Here is a 27,234-nt window from a genome sequence, read left to right on the forward strand (position 1 = left end):
TTGAGCAGATGTACGTGTATCTGCCTCAGACACTACAATACCTACACACTAACAATCCTCCTCCAAGCCCGGTCAAGGCCATGGGCTTGTGTGTTACACATGAAAATAGAAGCAAACCTTCTGTTAAAGGTAACAACAGTTGTCTAGTTTTAATGGGGCTCTGGCAGTTTGGGGAATCTAAATTGAAGCATGCTTTGCTTCAGTTTCCCATCCACCTACAAATGGTCCCCGGCATTACTCCTCTGGGGGAGACGGGCAATGCATGCATTACTGTCATCCAGCAGCCAGGCAGCCACGAGCCTTGGGAGCACTGTCTGAGTAAATGCTCTGCAGAAGCAATGAGGAGATGAGGGAAAGAACTTCCAGAATGGAAACACAGCAGAGAAGGGAAGGGAAGAGAAGGGGAGAAGAGGGGAGGGGAGGGAAGGGGAGGGGAGGGGAGGGGAGGGAAGGAAGAAAGAGAGAGAGAGAGAAAACAAAGAAAGAGAGAGGACTGGCCGTGGTGTCTCATACCTATAATCCCAGCACTCTGGGAGGCCAAGGTGGGCAGATCACCCAAGGTCAGGAGTTAAGAGACCAGCCTGGCCAACATGGTGAAACCCCATCTCTACAACAATACAAAAATTAGCCAGGCATGATGGCAGGTAATCCCAGCTACTCAGGAGGCTGAGGCAGAAGAATCGCTTGAACCTGGCAGGTGGAGGTTGCAGTGAGCTGAGATCTTGCCATTGCACTCCAGCCTGGGTGACAAGAGTGAGACTCTGTCAGGAAAGGGAAAGGGAAGGAAAGGAAAGGAAGAGAGGTAGACAGAGAGAGAAAGAAAGGGGGAGAGAGAGAGAGAGAGAGAGAGAGAGAGAGAAAGAAAAGAGAAAGAAAGAAAGAACGAGAGAGAGAGAGAAAGAAAGAAAGAAAGAGAGAGAGAGAAAGAAAGAAAGAAACAAAGAAAGAAACAAAGAAAGAAAGAAAGAGAAAGAGAGAGAGAGAGAAAGAGAGAGGGAGGACGGAAGGAAGGAAGAGAGAGAGAGGGAAAAGGAGGAAGGAGAGGGAGAGGGGGAGGAGGGAACAAGGAGGGAGGGAGGGAGGGAGGGAGGGAGGAAGGAAGGAAGGAAGGAAGGAAGGAAGGAAGGAAGGAAGGAAGGAAGGAAGGAAGGAAGGAAGGAAGGAAGATCAATCGATCTGAACCCAGTGCTGAACTGGGATGAAAATGATCAAGAAAGGAAATCTCTAACCATGCCCCTTCCTCCCGGCCACACCCTCCCCTTCTCCTGACCCTTCTGATCCTCTAGAGACAAACTCTCCCACCAGAAGGATGAGAAATTTCCTCTGTACTTCAGATCCTGGGCAACCGTAGCCTGTCGTTCCCAACCCAAGTGTTAGAAACTGGACTCCTTTTTAGGTAAAACAGTACCTTTAAATTCTAAGGTTCCTTTCTCAAAGCCAATATTCCTGCCACCTCTTGAAGATTCCCCAGTTCTTTGTTTTTGTTTTTTTTAACTCCTCAAATAACATGATAATACATGGAACATGAGACTACTTGAAATGAGAGGACAGTGTAGAAGACTAAAATGGAAATCAATGACTTTTTTCAATATGTAAAATCACTGAGACATTGTAGGACTTCAACACCATGCAAAGAATATTCTTCGCTGTAATTCAGAAAGTGGTTAAAGTTTCAGAGCCCTTCGGTTTTGCTGTATGTCAACACAGGGTGGACACCGTCAAAAGGTACAATCGACCCTTAGAAGTTTATAAACAGCAACTTTGGACTTCTGTTCCACTTGGAATCTGAAATCTGTGGTCTGGAGCAATAATTTTAACCTGGGAAGCTTACTCGTCTTACACAGCACAGAACAGAGTTTGTTTCATACAAACACTGTCAAGAACCCTAAGGAAACGAAGTTCTGAAGTCCAGCTGGAGGCAGGTGAAAGTCTTCTTGTCTCTGCTTGGAAATCTAACAGCATGATTGCCACAGTTTTTGTAAGCTGTTTATCTTACATTTGATTACCATCAAAATCATAAAGGTCCTATCTTAATAACACATACAAATTTAACAAAATACTTTCCTGGTTGTCATTATTATATCTTTGGATGACTTCTTTTCCTTGGGTGTCTTTTAAGTCTTCAACATTAAAAGGAGCAAATTTCTAGCAAAATGAAATTCACGTGTATCTGAACTCCAACAACACAATCTATTAGGAGACGTTACAATTTAAACAGGAATGGAGATCACAGCATATTTCAACTAATAATGCTTAACTGTGCATCAGTTTAGCTTCAAATGGCAAAGTAGAGCCCAGTCTTACAAAAATGTAACTACAATGAATATAATGAATTTGTCATGGTCATTTTTCTTTCTTGATTTAGTTTTTTTTCCTTGATTTCTTTCCTGGTTTCTGAGTTAAATCTTCTAACAGTAATATATCAAACTCAAACTATTTTGCAACAGACATGAATCAGCATCTTTGTTCCACATGACCCAGTGACCAAAACGACCAATTCCATGAAGAAGACTTCAGGGTGATTTATTCCCTACCTAATTAGCTCATCAGGTTGACCGGCACTCTCAGCATGAAATGTCCCTTTGCGAAATATTGATATCCCAATGCTCACTATGTAAATGCTTGCTTTCTTCTTCTTCTTTTTTTTTTGTTTTTTTTTTTTGTTTTTCATTTTGAGGCAGAGTCTCACTCTGTCACCCAGGCTAGAATACAGTGGCATAATCTTGGCTCACTGTGACCTCTGCCTCCTGGGTTCAAGCGATTCTCCTGCCTCAGTCTCCTGAGTAGCTGGGATTACAGGCATGTGCCACCACACCCAGCTAATTTTTATATTTTTAGTAGAGTCAGGGTTTCACCATGTTGGCCAGGCTGGTCTTGAACTCCTGACCTCAAGTGATCTGCCCGCCTCAGTCTCCCAAAATGTGGTGATTACAGGCGCAAACCACCACATACGGCCCTATTTAAATGCTTTCTGAAAGTAGATTCAAATAAATACAATTTCCAAACCCATAGGGACAAAGCAGTAAGGAAAACTCAGCTATGATAAATTCTTATGCCTGTCCATTCACCTTCCATAGTAGCACTACCTGGGAAGAATGAATGTGTGTCAGGCAAGGTGAGATGAACATCCGCCCGACATTAACTTCCCACGATTCCACTCCTATGTAAGAGGCAGGTATATTCTCTTTTTCTTCCACACACGCTTTCTGTGGCATACTAACCATCAACTATACTCTTTACCCATCATTTTCCAAATTTAATACCTTGGAAAAAAATGTCCAAGTTTTATCACACTAAAAGTCTGTTAAGAATCCAAATATCATTTTTATTTTGGTTCTTGTGTGTAGACCAGAATATTCTGCAATGCAGTCCATTATAATTTACAGTGCTATCAAGAGCTGGCATAAGCTTAAAGGAAAAGAGCCCCAGATTTAAAAAACGCAATGGAGAAAAGCCCATCTTAAGACACTACTGACTTCCTCCAAATTCATAAAAGAAATTCCCTACTGTGATGGTTACTACTGAGTGTCAACTTGATTGGATTGAAGGATACAAAGTATTGAATCTGGGTGTGTCTGTGAAGGGGTTGCCAAAGGAGATGAACATTTGAGTCAGTGGGCTGGGGGAGGCAGACCCACCCTTAATCCAGGTGGGCACCATCTAATCAGCTGCCAGCACAGCTAGGATACAAGCAGGCAGAAAAATGTGAAAAGACAGACTGGCCTAGCCTCCCAGCCTCCATCTTTCCCCCGTGCTGGAGGCTTCCTGCCCTTGAACATCAGGCTCCAAGTTCTTCAGTTTTGGAACTTGGACTGGTTCTCCTTGCTCCTCAGCCTTCAGATGGCCTATTGTGGGACCTTATGATCATGTGAGTTAATACTTAATAAACTCCCCTTTATCTGTCTGTCTATCTATCTATCCATCTATTCCATTAGTTCTGTCCTATCTATCTATCTATCCATCTATTCCATTAGTTCTGTCCTATCTATCTATCCATCTATTCCATTAGTTCTGTCCTATCTATCTATCTATCTATCTATCTATCTATCTATCCATCCATCTATTCCATTAGTTCTGTCCTATCTATGTATCTATCCATCTATTCCATTAGTTCTGTTCTATCTATCTATCTATCTATCTATCTATCTATCTATCTATCTATCGCATTAGTTCTGTCCCTCTAGAGAACCCTGACCAATACACCTACCATATAATGCCAAGAGTTCCCGGCTGCCTGGCTTAGTTCTAGTTTCTCATAAGTGACCAGAGAGAGGGGAAAGGCTCACAGTCACTAGAGGTGGAAGGGATGGGCAGAGACTGATGGTGATGCTGAAAGCAACAGGAGATGTCCACACTGCAGGTCAGGTCAGAGATGCCACGTTTATCTGACGAAGTGACATTTAGAAATGGGAAGAGTATTGTGCAAGCGTATGGTAGTGTCCTCTATGAGTTACCTTGGAAAGCTATGACTAGTGGGTAGGATATTTATTACCTGAGAACCAAGCTGAAAAGCTAGGGAGGAAGATTCCATTTTCTTCTCACCCTGCAGTCAGTCAGGGAAAAACTGGGGCAAGTAACTTTCCTTCTCAGTGATTCCCGGTTCTCTTGTGTAAAACAGGTGACAACCACAAAACCACCTGCAAGACTCACTTCATGGAACACAACAGAAACTCTGCATAAGAAAAAAGGAAATCCACAAAGCTTGCAGAATGGTAGTAACTACCATACATATATATGCACTGCTTTAGGATGTAAAAACTCTTGAATAGAAATGCTCTAACTGGAACCTCAAGATCAAACTGCGAGTTGGAGAGAAGATAAGGGACTGGGCTGAAGGAAGTGCAGTACCCGGGCGAAGGCACACAACTGGTGAGCAAAGGGGCAGAGAACAAGCTCAAGGTCTCAGACGTCACCTCTTGAGCTGTTTCCATAACACCAGATGCTACTCACATTGATTGATTGATTGATTGATTGATTGACATGGTCTCTGTCACCAGGCTGCAGTGCAGTGGCATGATCTTGGCTCACTGCAACCTCTACCTCCCAGGCTCAAACTATCCTCCTACCTCAGCCTCCCAAGTAGCTAGGACTACAGGTGCATGCCACCGCGCCTAACTAACTTTTTGTAATTTTTAGTAGAGACAGGGTTTCGCCATGTTGCCCAGGCTGGTTGGTCTTAAACTCCTGGGCTCAAGGGATCCGCCTGCCTCGGCCTCCCAAAGTGCTGGGATTACAGGTGCGAACCACCGTGCCTGGCTGATTCTACCCATTTCACTGTGAGTTTCTGGCATCAAGAGGGCTTTGTGTTTCCCAGAGGCCCAGCACACAGGGTGCCTGGGGGTTGGCTCCACAGACAGGGATGGCTGCCATCTGTGCCACCAAACACCCACGCATACAATCAACCCTCTTCTTGGCCACCATCTGCCAACGCGGGGCCCAGCTGGACAACTTCTGGTTTGGTCTAAACTAGGAGAATGTCAGGAACTATTTCCCACCCTTGGCACGAACATGAAGAACGACCGCTGCAAACTGGTTTGATTCAAAGTCAACGAGAGACTTACCCATGGCTGTTCCCGCTGAAATCTGCTGCCAGATGGTGTTGTGCTATTCAGGTAATTAGACAGACACCCAGAAAAATTACAATGTGAATATCTTCTGAACTAAAAGTAATCAAATATTAAAGTGTAATTTCAAAAAAACCTAACAAGCTCACATGGAGACTTGCGTCTCGAACGACAATCTAAACACAAATTCACTGAGAAAAGGGAAAAACACAGCAGGTACCCACACACACACAAAAGCACAGTGTACCCCTGCATTATTTGGATGCCAAAGTCCGTTTTAAGGAGGCTGTCAAGAGCTTCCAGTTACTAGTGGCATTCAACACACAGTCACAACAAAGTCCCTACACATCGGATCCAGCAGGGCGCTAAACTGCGTAAACCCACTCATCTGCACAAGAAACCACACGGGGAAAAAAAAAAAAAAAAACAGAGCTCTCACTTTCGAAGGCTGCTGAATTTTAATCTCCTGGGAATCAGACGCCGAATCTGACTTGGTGCCTCCGGAATTTGGTTTCTCCTTTTTTCTCTTCTGTTTCTTCTTTTTCTTTTTGGCTCCCAAATACCCTCCAGGACTTCTGCAGGAAATGCAAAGATGGTGAAACCAACCAACAACAAAAAAAAATCATTAAATGAAATTGAATTGCATACAATTAATCATTTCGAAAACCACAGATGTTACAGGCAGTAGAAAATACCTGTGTTAGGATGTAGGTGAGGAATAAAAGGTAGTAGCGTGAAGATGATAACAGGCAACACAGAAGAATACCAGTCCCTGCTCATCCTGCAGGTGCTTAGATGTCACGATGCGGGAAGATTGCAGAGATAAACCACATTTTATAACTAAAGTAAAATAGTTTCCACGGTTATCACTACTCTCCTAATCGACGTTTAAGTCAGCTTTCTGGAGGAGAGGTACATGATATGAAAAACTCCATTATAAAGATCTCTTGGGTACAACAAAACACTAATCTTGAAGCAACAGAACTAAACAAACTGCTTTTTCGCGGAGGAGGAAATGTTCCCTGATAAAGATTTTTATTACTGAGGCTAACAGTGAAAAGCTCTAAGTGTCTAGCTACAGAGAGAGACCCTGTCACAAACAAACAGACAACACACAATGCGCTAGTTTTGTTACCTAGTATCTAGGTTACAAAGGAACTTTTCTTTCCACTGGTTATTCATGTGTTAAAGTAATGAACTTTTCAATTTAAAATGGATAATTCCTCTGTAACGTCCAAATATGAAAGGCATGTGCAATAGTGAGAGAAACTATTTAAGAACTAAGCACTTTGCTGGGCACAGTGGCTCATGCCTGTAATCCCAGCACTTTGGGAGGCTGAGGCTGGTGGATAGCTTGAGTCCAGGAGTTCGAGACAGCCTGGGCAGTAAGGGGAAACCCAGCCTCTATCAAAAAAAAAAAAAAAAAAAAAAATTAGCCAGGTGTGGTGGCATGCACTTGTAGTCCCAGCTACTCAGGAGGCTGAGGTGGGAGGATAGCTTGAGCCTGGGAAATGGAGGTTACAGTGACCCAAGATTGTGCCACTGCACTCTGGCCTGGGCGACAGAGCTGGAGAAAAAGAAAAACGAACTAAGCACTTGAGCTATAGATTCATATTTCCACTCTCATTCTAAAATAGAAAACAGTGCTTATTTTGGGAGATACGTTAAGACTTTGTCAAGTGGTACCCTAGTGGTCTAAAAATAGTAAGGCTTTGCCCACCTCACAACGAGCAGTTTATTTTCATCAACAGAATCAAATCTGTGCTATCATGATGTTTATATTTTAAATCACCTGGTGGTCAAGGACACCCATCAATATCTGACTAGCAATTGGGATTGAACAAACATATCACAGCCAGGTACGAGAGCTAGAAATATACTGTAGATACGTTCAGTTTTATATATTCTCTGGTTTGGGAGTAGGACTATTTTAGGCTTTCCTCTCCCAGTGTTCCTATTGCTGGCACCCTGTGAATTGGTGAATCTGTTGTACTGTTACAGTGTGATTTACATATGCATTTGCACGCACTACTTAAGAAGTCTATTCATACTTGCGTCCCTAAGGTCTCCAGTGCCTCACACCAGTACACACCAATACAAATGCTTGCGGAATGAATGAATGGATAAGCCTGGCTCTAGCGGTGGTGCCATCACCTATTCCCAGGCCATAAAATACTTCTGAAAGCTACCATAGTCCCAACCTCAATGCTAAAGCCTACTGCAACTTACTATCAAGTATTTATTGAACATTTACTATGTGTTCAGCATTATCTTGGGGCCAGAGGCTGGGTGGGAGGGACCGAAATCATGGTGGACATGCCCATGACTTCACAACCCAGGGGATTATCCCTCTCCCACCTCTACCATTTATTCTAACTGCTGCTGGTTATGGCTTTACAGAAACCACTAAGAGCCTGGGACCTCACAGCTTTTCTGTACAGTACTTCAACTTTAAAATATCTCTACATTTCCAAGAAGCTTGGTTACAGAGAGATACAGAATAAAAGGCAGTGACTGGTAAGGATGCTTTGAAGTAGATGCCTATCCAACTGGATGAAAATATATTTGTCCTGGGTGTCAGTTAATAATTTTCTCAGCCAGGTATGGTGGCTCACACCTATAGTCCCAGCACTTTGGGGGGCCGAGGCAGGAAGATCGCTTGAGCCTAGAAGGATGCCTTGAGACCAGCCTGAGCAACACAGTGAGACCCTGTCCCTCTGAAAAGTAAAACATTAGCTGGGCATGGTGGTGTGCACCTGTGGTCCCAGCTACTTGGGAGGCTGAGGTGGGAGGATCACTTGAGCCTGGGAGGCTGCAGCGAGCCATGATCATGCAACCGCACTCCAGCCTGGGCAACAGAGTAAGACCCTATCTCAAATACAACAACAACAACAACAACAACAACAACGACAACAACAGTCTCTAAAATAGATAAACTCATGGAAACTTGAGAGGAATTGGAGACATTTAAAAAATTAAAACACCAGACCATTTCGCCAAAAATTCCTTAAGTAAGTTTATATCACCTATTCTATAGCTTATAAAGCTTGTTCGATGAGGTTTCCAAAACTCCATTTTGACAGCTAATTGATGCTACACGCCAAAACTTTTTTTTCTTCCAAACAGTGTTGCTAAAATTTATATTCTTATTTTGGCATAATGGAGAAAGCGTCATCATTTTTGTTTACTCTAGTTCAGCAAGAGTTTTTCTTTTTCTCTCTTTCAACTGAACTTTAAATTGACAGGGAGCTACAGAAATGTGTACTAAGTTGGTCATCCCAGCCTCCAAACTCCCAGACATATCTGATAGCATTTATACAATGATGAGAGGCACAGCTTCCCAGCCCTTCAGTGAGGAAGAGCTACTTTTCCATTTCCTGAGGCCATGAAGGAAAGGAGAATTTGAGAATCAGGGCTGACCAGTGCACCCCCTGATACCCATGAGGATAATTATAATCAAAAAGAAAGAGCCAGGCCGGGCACGGGGGCTCACGCCTGGAATCCCAGGACTTTGGGAGGCCGAGGCAGGCGGATCACGAGGTCAGGAGATCGAGACCATCCTGGCTAACACAGTGAAACCGTGTCTCTACTAAAAATACAAAAAATTAACTGGGCGTGGTGGTGGGCACCTGTAGTCCCAGCTACTTGGGAGGCTGAGGCAGGAGAATGGCGTGAACTCGGGAGGCGGAGGTTGCGGTGAGCGGAGATCGCGCCACTGCACTCCAGCCTGGGCGACAGAGCGAGACTCCGTCTCAAAAAAAAAAAAAAAAAAAAAAAAAGCCAGTGTTGGCGAGGATGGAAAGACGCTGGAACCCTCATACACTGTTGATGGGAATGTAAAATGGAGCAGCTGCTTTGAAAAACAGTGGACAGTTCCCCAAAACACTAAACACAGATTCCCTGCACACCCTAGCCGCTACACCCATCAGTACATAACTGAGAGAAATGGAAACTTATGTCCACACAGGAACTTGTTCACAAATACTCATAGCAGCATCATTCATAACAGCCAAAAACTGGAAACAACCCAAATGTCTATCCTCCATGAATGGAGACAGGAAATGTAGTCCATCTATAGGATGGATTATTCAGCAATAAAAAAACAAAGCGCCGACAAACACACAACATGAATGGATGCATCTCGAAAACACTAAGCTAAGTGAAAGACACCAGTTGCCAAGGACTATGTATTGTATAATTCCATGTCTACAAAATGTCCTGACAGGGAAATCCACAGAAACAGAACTAGATTAGCAGTGCTCAGGGGCTGGGAAGATGGAGGGCTTGGGCATGATTAAGGGATGTGGGTTTATTTTGGGGTTGATGCAAATGTTCTAAAATTGATTGTAGTGATGGGTACACAACTCTGTGAATAAACTAAAAGCTGCTGAACGGTATACTTTATTTATTTTTTTATTTTTTAGTTTTGAGACAGAGTCTTACTTTGTCACCCAGGCTAGAGTGCAGTGGTGCCATCTTGACTCACTGCAACCTCTGCCTTCTGGGTTCAAGTGATTCTCCTGCCTCAGCCTCCCAAGTATCTGTGATTACAGGCACGTGACACCATGTCCAGCTAAGTTTTGTAGTTTTAGTAGAGACAGGGTTTCGCTATGTTGGCCAGGTTGGTCTCAAACTCGTGACCTCAAGTGATCCACCCACCTCAGCCTCCCAAAGTGCTGGGATTACAGGCGTGAGCCACTGAGTCCGGCCTGAATGGTATGCTTTAAACAAGTGAATGGTATGGTTTATGAATTATATCAAATGTAACAGTTAGAAGTGTTGACAGGTGACATTCCTGTCCTTGGGGGTGACAGGATGATGTTATGGCCAGAGCAGATCAGGAGTTGGCTGTGGCTGCTTAGCCAGGGGTTTGCATCCCACAGGACTCCAGGGACTCTGGAGGGAGAAGCATGACGGAAAGAGATACCCCCGTGCCTGGGTGGGAGAGGTGCTAAGCAGGCTTCCAGACACTGAAGGAAAATCCATGCCCAAAAGACTCTCCTGGAAATCCAATGAAGAAAGACTGATTCGGACTCCCAGTACTCAAGGCTGATTACCGAGTCATGGAAGTTCAGCCTGCATGGCATGTGGCCCTTTAAGAAAGATTCCTCGGTCTTGAGGAACACAAGTCCCACCTCCCTCTTCCCCAGGGTTGCATATGAAAGGTCACAAAGAAAAGGCTCTCAGTTTTGCCACCTCTGAAAGCCCAGACACTTCAGCCTGCATCTGGGAGAATCAGTGGCACATTCAGACCTCAAGTAGAAACCAATATATTCCTTCTCAGCCATGGAAATGGCAAATATTTAATGAGCACATCCAGCAAATCTCTTCAAAGAAGTATTCATGGAAACTACAGACAAGACTTAATGGGAGAGCCAATGTAATAGAGCCATGTAAACACTTTACAGGTGGTCCACAATGATATATCCACAAAACCCATCGTTTCTCTCTGGACTCACAGCTGGACAGCTCTTCCCAGCTGCCTCGTAGCCAGGTGTGGCCACTGACTGAGTTTCAGCCAGTGGGAGTGACGTGTGTCACTTCCTGCTGTCCAGAAACCCTTGTGGGTGGCTTCTCCATGCCCTTCCTGTCCTTTGTGCTGTTTGGATGCAGACATAGGTGAGACCCCTGAGGACGGCAGAGCCACACGATAGCGCAGGCTCAACCCTGGATGACAGAATGAAGGAGAACTCCCTCACCATTGTCAGAACACATGCCCAAGGCTGGTCTGTGAATGAGAAGGGAACTTCCACTGCGTTGTTCAATCCCACGTTAGGGTCTCTTGATTACAGCAGCCCAGCCTCATACAACTAATACATCAGTCTTAAGAGTGACATCAGGCTGGGCGCAGTGGCTCACACCTGTAATCCCAGCACTTTGGGAGGCCTAAGAGGGAGGATTGCTTGATCCCAGGAGTTCAAGACCAGCCTGGTCAACATAGAAAGACCCCCATCCCTACAAAAAAATTAAAATTAGCCAGGTGTAGTGACATGTGTCTGTATTCCCAGCTACCCGGGAGGCTGAGGTGGGAGGATCACCTGAGCCCAGGAGGTTCAGGAAAGATACTCTCCCTCTCTCTAAAAATAAATAAATAAATAAAAATAAAACAAAATAAAAAAAAATAAATATATATATATAGAGAGTGACATCAAAGGAGTTCAATTTTTGGTATGTGAATTCCAGAGGGGTAACTTAGCTCCTGTCCACTGTGAAACAGAAGAAACATTAGCGATTTGAGACTAATTATTTTACAAATATTTCCCCCCTTAATTTCCAAGTTCCTGCATGGAAAATGGGAGGAATAGAGCTGATTGTAATATTCTCCTTTGCATTTTCATGCATTTTTGAAGTAGTGTATAATAATCACAATACCTTTATAAGGAAAACATTATTAAAATACAACAGAACTGAAGACTAGATAAACAGGTCCATGAAATGCAACAGACATATCAGTAACAACCCATGATAGTAATGAAACTTGATATATAATAAAGATCACATCATAAACCAGTAGTGAATAAAACTTTTCAATACACAGCATGAGAAAAGCCGAATTCCTACATGCAGAAATATAAAATTAGTTTGCTACATCCCACAACATGAAGAAAAAAAGAACACAAATTCCAAATGAGTGAAAGACCCAAACTTGGAAAACAAAACCTTAAAACTGAAGGCGGTGATGTCCATTTACTCCACATGTTTCTAGTGCCTAGAACAGTGTCTGGCATATAGTAGAGGCTCAAGTAAACATCTGTCAAATGAATAAGTGAAAGAATTAAACGACAACTTCATAACATCAGTGAAGGAAATAATTACTCAAACAAGGACTCAAAAGTACAAACCATAAGAGATAATAACTTTCGACTACACCAAAGTTAAACATTTCATGGTAAAGTGATTATTAAAAAAAATTTATGTTACAGAATAAGGTTAGACATTTATGACACAAATGAGAAAGTATTACCAGCCAGAATATATACAAAGGTCTTTTCTCCTTCACATTTTATTTCTAGGATGGTAGAGAAAGACAACATTATATTCTGGCCAGGACTGCAGGCATTAGGTAGAGTTTGGCTACTTGGGTTTGAATCCTGACTCCACAAGTTCCCAGCTGTGTGACTTTCAGTTTATTACTTAACCTCTCTGTGCTCCAGTTTCTGTAGCTGTAAAAGGATGATGTTTTCAAAAACCAGTATTAGGCCAGGTGCGGTGGCTAATGTCTGTAATCCCAGCATTTCAGAGGACAAGGCAGTAGGACTGCTGGAGTCCAGGAGTTCAAGACCAGCCTGAGCAACACAGCAAGACCTAGTCTTTACAAAAAATAAAAAAAATTAGCTAGGCATGGTGGTGTGTGCCTCTGGTCCCAGCTACTTGGAAAGCTGAGGTGGGAGGATCACTTGAGCCCAGGAGTTTGAGGCTGCAGTGAGCCATGATCATGCCACTACAGTCAGACTGGGCAACAGAATGAGACCCTGTCTGAAATAAATAGTATTAGAAAAAATGTGAGGATAAAATGAATTCATACATCTAAGAATTTAGTATAGTAGCTGGCACACAGAAATCATCTGGTAGAAGCCAGCTATTATTATGATTGTACTGCTTTAATTTTTAAATATAATTTATTGCTAGCTAGAACTGTATTGTTTCTCTCTAACTAGAATGTAAGATCCATAAAACAGTATTTTCCATTGTATTCCTAGCACCGAAAACAGTGTCTGACATATAAAAGATCCTCAATAACTATTTGCTAGATGAATGAGAAATCAATAAAAAAAATCATTAAGAAAAAGACAAAAGACTGACAGAAGAATGGGCTGACAATATGAATAAGCACTCCACAAAAGAGGCAGCCTTAACAACCATTAAGCTTATGAAAACATGCTCAATTTCACCCATTGATTTGGCAAACATTTTAGAGTCTAAGAATATCAGAAGAATATGAGGAAAGGGAACACTCACATGCTGTTGGTAAAATGTAAACTGAAACAACCACTTTGTAGAGCAGTCTGGCATTGCTGCTGCCACCAACACCGCAGCCACCACCACCACCACCACCATCATCACTATCACCATATCATTACTAACATCATCACCATTATCACCACCACCATCACCACTACCATTGCCATCATCACCATCACTGCCACCATCACTACAATCACATCATCATCACCACCAACATCACCATCACTATCATCACCACCACCACTGCCACCACTGCCATAACCACCATCATCACCATCACCATTTCATTACTAACATCATAACTAACACCATTATCACCACCACCATTGCCACTACCATTGCCATCATCACCATCACTGCCACCATCATCACCATCACTACAATCACATCATCACCACCATCATCACCATCACTATCAACACCACCACCACCACTGCCATTACCACCATCATCACCATCATATCATTACTGCCATCATTGCCATTATCATCATCACCATCATCACCACCATCGCCACTACCATTGCCATCACCACCACCATCACCATCATCACCATCACATCATCATCACCACCATCATCACCACCACCATCATCACCACCACTGCCACCACCACCACTGCCATTACCCCTATCATCACCATCATCATATCATTACTACCATCATCACCTTTATCATCATCACCATCATCACCACCATCGCCACTACCATTGCCATCACCACCATCATCACCATCACCACCATCATCACCACCACTGCCACCACCACCACTGCCATTACCCCTATCATCACCATCATTATATCATTACTATCATCATCACCATTATCATCATCACCATCATCACCACCATCGCCACTACCATTGCCATCACCACCATCACTGCCACCATCATCACTATTATCACCATCACATCACCATCACCACCATCATCAGCACCATCACTATCACCACCACCACTTCCATCACCATCATTACCACCATCTTACCATTTCTGCCATCACCATTATCATCACCATCACCATCAGCACCATCGCCACTACCATTGCCATCACCATTACTGCCACCATCAACACCATCACATCATCACCACACCATCACTACCCCCATCATCATCACCATCACCATCATCACCACCATCTTATCATTTCTACCATCATCACCATTATCGTCACTGTCACCATCAGCACCATTGCCACTACCATCACCATCACCATTACTGCCACCATCAACACCATCACATCATCATCACCACCATCGCTACCCCCATCATCATCACCATCACATCATCACCACCACCATCACTACACCCATCATCATCACCATCACCACCACCACCACCGCCATCACCACCATCATCATCACCATCACATCATCATCACCACCATCACTACTCCCATTATGGTCACCATCACCATCATTACCACCACCACCACCGCCGCCATCACTACCATCACCATCACCATCATCATTATCGCCACCATTACCACCATCATCATCATCACCACCATCACCACCATCACCATCATAATCATCACCACAGCAGGTAACATGCTGCAACACTTACTATGTGTCAGGCATGGTACCAAGCACCCTAGAGATAACAACTTCGTAAATTGTCACACTGGGAGGTAAATGCTATTATTATTCCCATTTCATAGATGAGGAAACTGAAGTAGAGAGAAGTTAAGTAATTTACTGAAGGTCACATGGCTAATAATGGCACAACCAGGACTTGAATCCAGACAGTCTGGTTCCAAAATCCACATAATTACTACCCTACGTTGTCTCTCATTTACGTACATCCTTGGGTTGACCATCTTTTCAGATAATTACTGGCAATTTTTAGGTCTTCTTTTGTAAACTGTCTAATTGTGATCTCTGGACATTTTTTATTCACCTGTTTTACGGAATTGTAATAGATCTTTGTGCTACATGTGTGCACATGCCCTGGTGTTCTGGTTGGAATATCAAAACACTTCACCAGAAGGAATAACACTACTAGGAAAATAATATGAGGTTTTTGTACAGTGGATAAAAAACAAAGTAACCCAAGGTACATCACACTACCTGCTGCTGGAAGAGAACTCACACCCACAGTTGGGGAAGTTGGCTAAGGTTGACTCAGGTTATCAGGGTATACTGGCCAAAGTTGGTCCTCATCCTGGATTGGGGCACTCCTCTTACCTAAGTTGATCATGTGACCATCAAATTCAATAATGGCTTTCACCTGCAGTTCAGGATTTGAAGAAGTCACACAAATGAGTTTGTTTTTGTCAGTGGCTCATTTGTGTAATTCCAGTATGAGTTTCTTCACTCTTTTTTTCCCCAAGTATAATGCAGAGTCCAGAGCAGGAAGCCAACCTTCCAGCTGTCATCACCTGGCTGCACTACGGCCTCATCTAAAGTAGGATTTCAGCTCCATCATGGGTTTGGTAGCTTCAACCCATACTTAGTGCGTCCCTTCTCCTCTTGGGATTGGTGTAGGGAGTATCTACAAAGCAACATCGTCTCTGTGCAAAGCGGTAAGTCATGGACAAGCCCTAGAAGGCTCAGAGCTCAGAGCTGTCCCAGAAATGTATGGCCAGTGAGGGACAGAGATCATCAACAAAGATCCATCAAGCAAGCAGGTGGCTGCAGCTATTGAGGCTACAGCTTTAGGTAAAGGTGACTGTGAGACTAGTCAATAATTTAAATCTTTACACGGGTGTTAGCAGCAGAGGATGCCTAGCTCTAGACAATGGCTGAACAATAAGCCCTGGAATCAATACAAGCGTGGCTGGAAACGAGGAATCTTGATGATCCCCTTTGCTAGCTTCTAGTCCAGTTTGTTAACTAGTCCCTCTTTGCTAGCTTCTGGTCTAGTTTACTAACTCATCCCTCTTCTCACGCATTGGGCTGTTCCAAGTTTTTGATTCTTCTAAATCTGTACCGTATTTGTATTTGAAATGTGGGAATGTATATTCTATCTCATTAGCTTCCTCCTTTCCGTTTTTGTTTGTTTGGTTTTGTTTTTTGAGACAGAGTTTCACTCTTGCTGCCCATTCTGGAGTGCAATGGCGCCATCTTGGCTCACTGCAATCTCCGCCTCCTAGGTTCAAGCAAATCTCTGCCTCAGCCTCCTGAGTAGCTGGGATTACAGGCATGCACCATCATACTGGCTAATTTTGTATTTTTAGTAGAGACGGGGTTTCTCCATGTTGGTCAGGCTAGTGTTGAACTCCTGACCTCAGGGATCTGCCCAGCTCGGCCCCCCAAAGTGCTAGGATTATAGGCGTGAGCCACAGTGCCCAGCCGGCCTCCTCCTTTCATAATTATTTCATTAGTATCAAACAATTTTGGTGTCTACATCACATAAAAGCCCAATTCTGATAAGAGAGAATGTTAAACTATAACAAACTTTCATACAACGCTCATTGGCCAGAAATGCATCTAGCATGAAGTTTAGTTTGTGAAGTAAGACCTGTCTTTGTAGACAGTGCAAGATCAGAACACAGGAAGACATATTTTAAGTGCTTTAAAATTTTGTTATTTACATATCTTTAAGATCATTATATACAATTGAAGATGAAATTCAAATTGTTCAGCCATTTTACAGACAAACAGGGACAGATCCGTGGCTTATGAGCCTCAAGGGAGCTGGTGGCTCACAAGAGTCAAGTTGTAGATGGTTTTAAAAAGAAAAAAAAAAGTTGGCCGGATGTGGTGGCTCACACCTGTAATCCCAACACTTTGGGAGGCTGCGGCGGGAGGATCACCTAAGGTCAGGAGTTTGAGAACAGCCTGGCCAACATGGTGAAACCCCATCTCTACCAAAAATATAAAAAATTAGCTGGGTGTGGTGGTGTACACCTGTAATCCTAGCTACTCGGGAGGCTGAGGCAGGAGAACTGTTTGAACCTGGGAGGCAGAAGTTGCAGTGAGCCGAGATCGTGCCACTGCACTCCAGCCTGGGCGACAGAGTAAAACTCTGTCTCAAAAAAAAAAAAAAAAAAAAAAAAAAAGGTTGTAACACTCACACATAGAAGTGAGATAGCTTGATCCAAGGCTGGTATATGAGCCTGTGATATGTGTTCAAGGGCAAAGGCCAGAGATGAGAGACAGAGAAAACAATTTCTATGAGCAAAGTCAAAGGTCAAAGACAAGTTGGTGAGGCTGTACAAATGGCGCTTTTCACAAGGAATCACAAAGATGAACCTGGAGTCCTCAAACACAAAAGGAAATGCACCTCCCAGATCCAAAACGGAGTCAGAGGTCATGGTCTGCTCTGGGATGGTAGAGGAAAGAAACAGAAATGTTTAAAAAACAGAAAGACCACAGAGCTCTGAGAAGTTGTCTACAAGACAAGAAGCAAGTGGCAGTGTCCAGAAGGGATGGCTTAAAACTGGGACAAGCAGGACTGGGGTCTCTCCTTTGCCAAAATGTATCTTTTCCCCTTATCCTTAGGAAATGACAGCAAAAAGTCAACTCAAGAAGAACCCTGGGGTCTGATGGGTCCCTGATGCATACAGTCTGTGGTTTTCTCAGAGCTATTCCCTCTCAGAACCTTCCCCAGCCTTCTGTTACCCCTGAGGATGCGGTCAGGCCCAGGACAAAGTATGTACTTGTCAAATCATGAGTTTTAAAGACAAATGGCTCCCTTTAAGCAGTCTGTTTCATTTACCAATGAAGACACTCATCCCCGGAGGGGTTAACTGACTTCCGAAGTCCAAGTGAGGGTTAGTGAAGGAAGCTTTTTGGTTCCTGGTTTAATACTCATCTCAACACACCACACTGCCTTCCTAAAACTTAACTGAGAAAGATTTTAAAATATTTTTTAGGAAACAGTCTGGAGAGGTGATACATGTTCAAGGATATTAACTTCAGCCCTGTGTTCTAAAACAAAAGACTGAAAACTACCTTACTGTCTACTAACAGGGGACAGATTAAAGAGGTAATGGTACATCCATTCAATGCTACAATATACAGCAGCCCCCTACCCTTTTTTTGGAATGGAGGTTTAATAGAAGAGAAAGAGAAACAGCTCTCTCTCTCTCTATGGAGAGAGGAGTCTCTGAGTGGAAAGGATCCATATACAGCCTTTTTAAAAAGGAGGTTGGAGCTGAACATGGTGGCTCACGCCTATAATCCCAGCAACTCCAGAGGATCACTTGAAGTCAGGAGTTCAAGACCAGCCTGGGTAACACAGTGAGACATCCACCCCCGCAAACTCTAAAAAAATACAATAAAACTAAAAGGAGGTTGATCTATGTATTTTGATATATAATGACCTCCGAGATAGGCTGTTAAGTGAAAAATTAAGAGGCATGCTGCCATTTGTGTTGAAGGCCTGCGGAGGCACATGTGTGCACATGCCCCCATCCTTGCCACCACTGGAAGGACGCGCCAAGACCCTGCAACAGGAGCTGCCTATCGGGGAGAAGTTCAGTGCAGGGAGAATGAGACTTAACTTCGCTGCCTCCCCTTGATGCCTTTTGAATTTTGTACCACATAGCTGACCTTTGAATAGATCATACTACTTACTCAAAACATTACATAATGAAAACACGAAAACGTCTCTAAGGCCAAAGTTACACACAGATGTTTTGTTTTATTTTATTTTTATTTTTTTATTTTTATTTTTTGAGACAGAATCTCGCTCTGTCGCCCAGGCTGGAGTACAGTAGGTGATCTTGGCTCACTGCAAGCTCCGCCTCCCAGGTTCACGCCATTCTCCTGCCTCGCCCTCCCGAGTAGCTGGGACTACAGGCACCCACCACCAGGCCCGCCTAATTTTTTTTTTGTATTTTTAGTAGAGACGGGGTTTCACCATGTGAGCCAGGATGGTCTCGATCTCTTGCTCTCGTGATCCACCCCCCTCGGCCTCCCAAAGTGCTGGGGTTACAGGCGTGAGCCACCACACCCGGCCTACACGCAGATGTTTTATTAGTTAGTATACAGGCTGAGCTGTGTGGGCTCTAGTCCCAAAATAACAGCCGCTCACAACACAAGCACATTTAACTTTCGTTAAAAGGTCTCTGCATCCCTCAGTGGGGAAGTTGTGCCCTAAGATTACAGCAGGGCTGAGTCCCTCCATCCTGTCTCCCCTACCCCAGGATGCTGGCTTGGTGCAGGTGCTCTGGAATAACTTCCTACCACTGGTACGCATATCCCAGCCAGCAGGAGGGATGAGTGGGGCCCTCCAGGTGCCCAGAGCAAACAGTGTCACTGTGGAAGAAGGGGCCCACTGGCAGCCTTGGCCATGAAGCTCCAGCAATAGGGAACTGAATAAATAATGGTACCCTGTATAGAATCACGTGACGGGATGGCCAGCCAATTGACCTGACTCAGGTGCAGGCTGTGCGGTGACCCGGAAAGACATTCAAATGACCTTTCAAATGACAACAGATCAATACAAACAATACACAGTAGGCACCCCTTATCCTCAAGAAGGCGTTCCGAGTCTCCCAGGCGATGCCTAAAACCACGGCTAGTCCCCACTCCTATCCTGCATAGCCTAGGCACAAAGGTATTTTTCCTTTTTCACAATTTTATGGGTAGATTATTATTATTTTTTGTTATTCAGTTTTTATTTCATTGTCATAAACTTAACTCTGCAATCCAGCTAGGCATGGAAGGGAACAAGGAAAACATGGGATCCAAAGGGAACTGCAGTGAGAGCACAAAGATTCTAGGATACTGCGAGCAAATGGGGTGGAGGGTGCTCTCCGGAGCTACAGAAGGAATGGTCTGGTAGTGAAGGTAAAACACACATCAAACTTATTCGAGTTGTCCACAGTCCGCAGTGGCGATCTTCTTGCTGCTCTTGCCATTCCTGGACCCAAAGCGCTCCATGGCCTCCACAATCTTCATGCCTTCTTTCACCTTGCCAGAGACCACATGCTTGCCATCCAACCGCTCGGTCTTGGCAGCGCAGATGAAAAACTGGGAACCGTTTGTGTTGGGTCGAGCGTTTGCCATGGACACGATGCCAGGGCCTGTATGCTTCAGGATGAAGTTCTTGTCATCAAATTTATCCCTGTAGACGAACTTGCCACCACTGCCATTATGGCGTGTGAAGTCACCACCCTGACACATAAGCCCTAGATTAATTCTGTGAAAGCAGGAACCCTTATAACCAAATCCTTTCTCTCCAGTGCTCAGAGCATGACAGTTTTCTGTCTTTGGAACCTTGTCTGCAAACAGCTTGAAGGAGACACGCCCCAAGGGCTCGCCGTTGACAACCATGTTGAAGAACACGGCGGGGTTGACCATAGCTGATAGTACGGGGCTCTGGGCGGCAGTGGCATCTGCAAAGCCTTTTTTGTTTGTTTTTTTTTTTAAGAGACTGGGTCTCACTCTGTCACCCAGGCTGAAGTGCAGTGATGCAATCACAGCTCACTGTAGCCTTGAACTTCTGGGCTCAAGTGATCTTTCCGCCTCAGCCTCCTGAGTAGCTAGGAATACAGGTATATGCCACTATGCCTGGCTAATTTTTTTTTTTTTTTTTTTTTTTTCTGTAGAGGCAGGATCTTGCTATATTACCCAGGCTGATCTCGAACTCCCGGGGTCAAGTGATTCTCCCACCTTGGCCTCCCAAATCGGTGGGATTATAGGCGTGAGCCACTGCACCTGGCCCCAAGGATTCCTTCTTACAACCACAGTATATGATCTTCTTTTCTTATTGAGAACGTTCACCTTTTCCCTTAAGAAAGCACTTTATGGCTTCTCTATGGTGTATCCAAATTGCCAGTGCCACTCCTCTTATGCTTTAGGGCCATGAGGAAGTAAAGTAAGGGTGACTTGACAACAAGCACTGTGATTCCAAGACAGTGAATCTCATCAGAGACGGCTACTAAGTGAGCTGCAGGTGGGGACGCTGGCACAGGGAGGAGTCGCATCCAGGGTGGGACAGGGTGAGATGGTCCCAGATTTCATCACGCTACTCGGACGGGCATGAAATTTAAAACTCAGGCATTGCTTCTGGAATTTTCCATTGAATATTTTCAAACTGACAAAGGGTAACTGCAACTGCAGAAAGCAAAATCACAGATAAGGGGGTGATGTGGTTTGGGTGTGTCCCCACCCAAATCTCATATTGAATTGTTGGGAGTAAGCCCCAAAACTGGCCATAAACAAAATCTCTACAGCACTATAACATGTTCTTAATGGCCCTAACACCGAAGCTGGAAGGTTGTGGGTTTACGGGAATGAGGGCAAAGAACACCTGCCCTGCCCAAGGCAGAAAACCGCTTAAAGGCATTCTTAAGCCACAAACTTTTTAAAAAGCATGAGTGATCTGTGTCTTAAGGGCATGTTCCTGCTGCAATTAATTCAGTCCATCCCTTCCTTTCCCTTAAGGGATACTTTTAGTTAATTTGATATCTATAGAAACAATGCTAATATAACTGCTTTGCTGTTAATAAATATGTGGGTAAATCTCTGTTTGGGGCTCTCAGCTCTGAAGGCTGTGAGACCCTTGATTCCCCACTTCACACCTCTATATTTCTGTGTGTGTGTCTTTAATTCCTCTAGCGCCACTGGGTTAGGGTCTCCCCACCCAAGCTGGTCTCGACATTGAATTGTAGTTCCCATAATCCCCACGTGTTATGGGAAGGACCCGGCGGGAAGTAACTGAATCATGGGGGCGGTTACCCTCATGCTGTACTCATGACAGTGAGTGAGTTCTCTTTTATAAAGGGCTTTCACCCCCCTCACTCTCATTCTTCTCTCTCCTGCCACCCTGTGAAGAAGGATGCATTTGCTTCCCCATCTGCCATGAGTGTAAGTTTCCTGAGGCCTCTCCAGCCATGCAGAACTGTGAGTCAATTAAACCTCTTTCCTTTAAAAATTACCCAGTCTAACGCACATCCTTATAGCAGCACGAGAACTGACCAACACAGGACTAATATACTGCAATATTTGCATTTTTGTAAACATTTATAAACAGGAAAATGTATATACGAATATACCAAGGCATGGCGTTTTTGCTTAGTGATTCATTCTAATGTTCTACATTAAAAATGTGGTTTCGCGTAAAGAACTTTTTAAAAACTTCATTTGGAAACTGAAACAAGCACTCTGCTTATGCTGGTTCTTTTTTAAATTTTCTTAAAATGTTCATAAGTACCCCCAAAGTAGTGAAGAGCAAGTATCGTATCCCCCTGCCCTCCCAAAAAAAGAAACACTAAAGGAAAAACCTGTGGGAATTTCTTATATTAACGGAATCCCCACCCTTCTCTGGGAAGGTACGGCATGAGCTGGAACACTGAGGAAACACAGCCACGGGAATAAAGAAGTCCCGATTTCCCCGGGGCATGTGAGTTTAAGCCAGGAACAGAAGCGCACTAAACAAAACAGAAACTGTAAAGGTGACATCCCAATTCAGCCCTTGAGTCCAACCAGATTTTCTCCTAAGGCTGGGAAAGCATGACAGGCCACTAACGTACTCAAAGCACCCACAAAAAGCCACCATCAAGGGCAGATTGGGCATAGACTGCAGCACTGGGGTACAGGTGGGCTGAAGTGGGTACCTTCCGGCAGCACTTTCACCCAGGAGATTCCATGGGCCATATCACTTCTCACAGGAACCTGGCTTCATGGAACTCGGAATGATGGTGATGCTCGGGGCAGAGGCTCCAGAGAAAGGGGTGCTGATATGTACGAGGCTACAGGTAAGGCAGTCAGAAAAGAGATGATTAAACCATGAAAGAAGCAAAAAAAGAAAAAAACTTGTTACTAATTACACTGATGCTATAAAATAAAAGGAGTCCTTTAAGGGACTAGAGAGAATAGAGTTCCTAATTATTGATTTGCAATAGTCTTTAAGCAAAGAAATGTATGATTTTTTTAAAAATTAATTCACTGACCCATTACACTGGTGAATTTTGGCTCCAAAGGTGTTCAGGTTGGTAATCAATCTATGACTTGTAAAGAAAAAGACCTTAAGACATTATCAAATTACTCTTATCGAGAGTCCATGAGACTGTAGTTTAGTGAAAAGCAACAGATTTACAGTCAGATCGACTAAAAAGCTAAGTTTGAATTTGAGTTATGGCCTGGATAACTTATGAAAACTGATAAGCCTCAGTCTCTTCATTTGTTATTGTTAATGAGTCAACCAGGGAAAATATATAAGGCCGGGCATGGTGGCTCACGCTTGTAGACCCAGCACTTTGGAAGGCTGAAGGAGGGCAGATCACTTGAGGTCAGGAGTTCAAGATCAGCCTGGCCAACATGGCGAAAACCCATCTCGACTAAAAACACAAAAGTTAGCTGGGCATGGTGGCAGGCACCTGTAATCCCAGCTACTTGGGAGGCTGAGGCAGGAGAATCCCCTGAACCCAGGAGGCAGAGGTTGCAGAGAGCCAAGATCACGCCACTGCACTCCAGCCTGGGTGACAGACTGATACTCTATCTCAAAAAAAAAAGAAAAAAAAAAAAAAGAAAAAGAAAAATACATAAGCATATACCAAGAGCTCAAAAAATTAGTTATCATTTAAAAATGTGGGGTCCTATAGAGCCGAACAAAACTAAAAACTCTACAGCCAAAGTCCTCTCAATGAGAAGTAGAAAAAGGAAAGCCTTCACCTATTATTAATGCATATAAAATAAAGACAATTTGAAATACATGTGTCAATGGGAATTAAGAGCTATTGGAATCCATTCTGCAAATCTTTAGCAAGTTACAAACACGGGCAAGGTACCAGATATCCCAAGGACTGGAGACTGAAAGTGCTGCCTCCATGCGCACAGTCTACCTGTGAGTAGACAGGCAGACACATGCTGTGTTCTGTAGACATGTTTTGAGGTGTGTCTAAGTTCAGGCTGCTATTACAGACTACGATAGACTGATTACTTAAAGAACAGACATTTATTTCTTGCAGTTCTGGAGGCTCGAAGTCCACCAAGATCAGGGTGCTAGCAGGGTCAGCTTTTTGGTGAGGGCCTCATTCTTGGCAGAGGAACAATGTGCTGGACTCTTAATCACTTTATAAGCACACACTGATCCCATTCATGGGGGCTCCACCCTTGTGAGCTATTTACCACCCAAAGGTGCCACCTCCAGACACCATCACGTTGGGGATTTAGGCTTCAGCATATGGATTGGGAGGGACATACAATTCAGTCCCAGCAAGATGCCAGCATTGCTCACTATGTTCTTCCCTGAAAACTCCCTTTGCCCACAGGTCTCACCAAAGGTGTGGCCCTCAGGGACCATGTTGTACCACACAATACCCTCCTACTCCTCCCTTTCCATTCTCCACCACAGTGGCCTGGATCATGCCTGGATAATCCCTTTCTTGGCCAGAAACCAGTGAGATCCTTTCTGGAGAATGTGAACTAAGGAACAGATGCTTGGGGCAGTCTAGTTGACAGAGAGGGAGACAGAGAGGGAGAGAGGTTAGAAAGGCAGATGGACCTTGGGTACTTGACTTTCTAATGTCTAATTCTAATAAAGTCCAGCCATACTTTATTTTCAGATAACCTATTGTATACTTAAATAAAACTTGCTTGTGTGTGTGTGTGTTTGTTTTCTTGAGACAGAGTCTCACTCTGTCGCCCAGGCTCACTGAAGTACAGTGGTGCAATCTCAGCTCACTGCAGTGTGTGCTTATATAGTGATCTCCATCTCCCAGGTTCAAGCAGTTCTGCCTCAGCCTCCCGAGTAGCTGGGATTACAGGTGCCCACCATCACGCCGGACTAATTTTTGTATTTTCAGTAGAGACGGGGTTCCACCATGTAGCCCAGGCTGCTCTAGAATTTCTGAACTCAGGTGATTCACCCGCCCTGGCCTCCCAAAGTGCGGGAATTACAGGCGTGAGCCACTGCACCCAGCAAAATAAAACCTTTTACTCCAGCTGGTTGGTAGATGCTACACACACACTAAGCAACAGACGCAAAGACCCACGTTCCCCATTTGTGATTGTGGACAAGGCACTCACCTCTTGGAGCCACAGCTTGGCTCAGGAGAACGAGGGTCTGCCCGAGTGGAGGGCTGGGGAGATAAAGTGATAGCAACTGGGAAAGATGTCATGGGACGGATACACTCACTAAGAGGTAGAGGGCCTCTGGCAAGGGTCAACGCCTTCGGTCATAGTGACTGCGGAAGGCTTCATGAAAGAAAGGACATTTGGGCTGACCTTGAATTTAGAGAAGAGAAGAAAGATCAGGAGACACTCTCAGAAGCAGAGGAAGCCATGGCCCACAGAAACGCGTGGGCAGTAACATTCCTCTTGGTGAACGACGATGTCTGACACTGAATTCAAAGTTGTTTTCTGCGCTACTCTATAATCAGACCTCCCTCCCTCCCCATGAGCCAAAAATGCTGCAGCAAATGCTGTACACAATAGCTGGATGTTAGTGATTCCTGGGAGGAGGGTGGTGAGAGACACAGAACTGAAGATAACCATGTTCCACCCAAGGTCAAACGTTGAACAAAAAGAGCATACTAAGGACACACAGGCACAAGGAGCCCAGAGATGGGGTAAACTGGCTGCAGTGTGGGCGTGCTTGAGGACCATGAAAACTTAAGACCCAAAGAAACCCCCATGAACATGTATCAGCTCGGGCCATTTTGTTTAGGTACGAAAGGAAAGGTGCTAGGCTCGGTGGCTCACGACTGTAATCCCAGCACTTTGGGAGGCTGGGGTGGGGAGATCACCTGAGGTCAGGAGTTCAAGACCAGCCCGGCCAACATGGTGAAACCCCATCTCTACTAAAAATACAAAAATTAGCTGGGCGTGGTAGTGCATGCCTGTAATCCTGGCTACTCGGGAGGCTGAGGCAGGAGAATTGCCTGAACGCGGGAGGTGGAGGTTGCAGTGAACCAAGATCATGACACTGCACTCCGGCCTGGGCAACAGAGTGAGACTCCATCTCAAAAAAATAAAAAATAAAATTACAAAAAAAAAAAAAAAAAGGAAAGGCGATCCCAGCATGTCAAAGGACATGGAAACCCTTTGGTCATAGAAGAGGGGGAAAAAAGGCAGAAGCTTCTAGACTGAAAACAAGTTAAAACAGACAAAAAGAATAAAGTTACCTAGAAAAGAAAGAGAAGAAGAGAACACAGCATCTGGTCAGGCGCAGTGGCTCACACCTGTAGTCCCAGCACTTTGGGGAACCGAGGCGGTTGGATCACCTGAGGTCGAGGTCAGGAGTTCGAGACCAGCCTGGCCTGGGTGACAGGGCAAGACTCTGCCTCAAAAATCAAAAACAAAACAAAGAAAACAACATCTGTACCAGTAAATGCTGGAAGATATTAAACCAACGTTTATGGAGTTTCAAGGAAAATGATTATTATCATAGAGTCACATGTATACCCAGGCTATGCATTATGTGGGAGGGGAAAAGAATGGCATTTTGAGACACGCAAGAACTCAAAATATATCATCCACACACTCTAAGAAAAAAATCATATGACAATGCTCTTAAAGAAAAAAAAGAGAGGATGTGTTTTATTTTTTACTTTTATTTTTTTGAGACAGAGTCTTGCTCTGTCGCCCAGGCTGGAGTGCAATGGTGTGCTCTCGACTCACTGCAACCTTCACCTCTCGGGTTCAAGCCATTCTCCTGCCTGCCTCAGCCTCCTGAGTAGCTGGGATTCCATGCACCCGCCACCACACCTGGCTAACTTTTTTTCTGTATTTTTAGTATTGATGGGGTTTCACCATGTTGTCGAGGCTGGTCTCGAACTCCTGACCTCAGGTGATCCGCCCACCTCGGCCT

At 44.3% G+C, this 27,234-nt stretch overlaps 1 protein-coding gene across 4 annotated transcripts in view; it reads right to left on the reverse strand.

Moving 5' to 3' along the window:
* NMT2 (N-myristoyltransferase 2) overlaps positions 1 to 27,234 on the reverse strand; it is a 61,935-nt gene that overhangs the window by 27,607 nt on the left and 7,094 nt on the right. For 2 of the 4 annotated variants that reach the window (XM_008002366.3, XM_073018748.1), the window contains exons 2-3: positions 6,004 to 6,139; positions 5,562 to 5,604 (exon numbers count right to left, since the gene is read on the reverse strand). In XM_008002366.3, the coding sequence (XP_008000557.3) occupies positions 5,562 to 5,604; positions 6,004 to 6,139 (179 nt within the window). The remainder of the gene's footprint in view (positions 1 to 5,561; positions 5,605 to 6,003; positions 6,140 to 27,234) is intronic. The other 2 variants (XM_008002365.3, XM_073018747.1) reach the window with 1 other exon arrangement.

The sequence above is a fragment of the Chlorocebus sabaeus genome, chromosome 9, assembly GCF_047675955.1.
Source record: "Chlorocebus sabaeus isolate Y175 chromosome 9, mChlSab1.0.hap1, whole genome shotgun sequence".
Classification (NCBI taxonomy): Eukaryota; Metazoa; Chordata; class Mammalia; order Primates; family Cercopithecidae; genus Chlorocebus; species Chlorocebus sabaeus.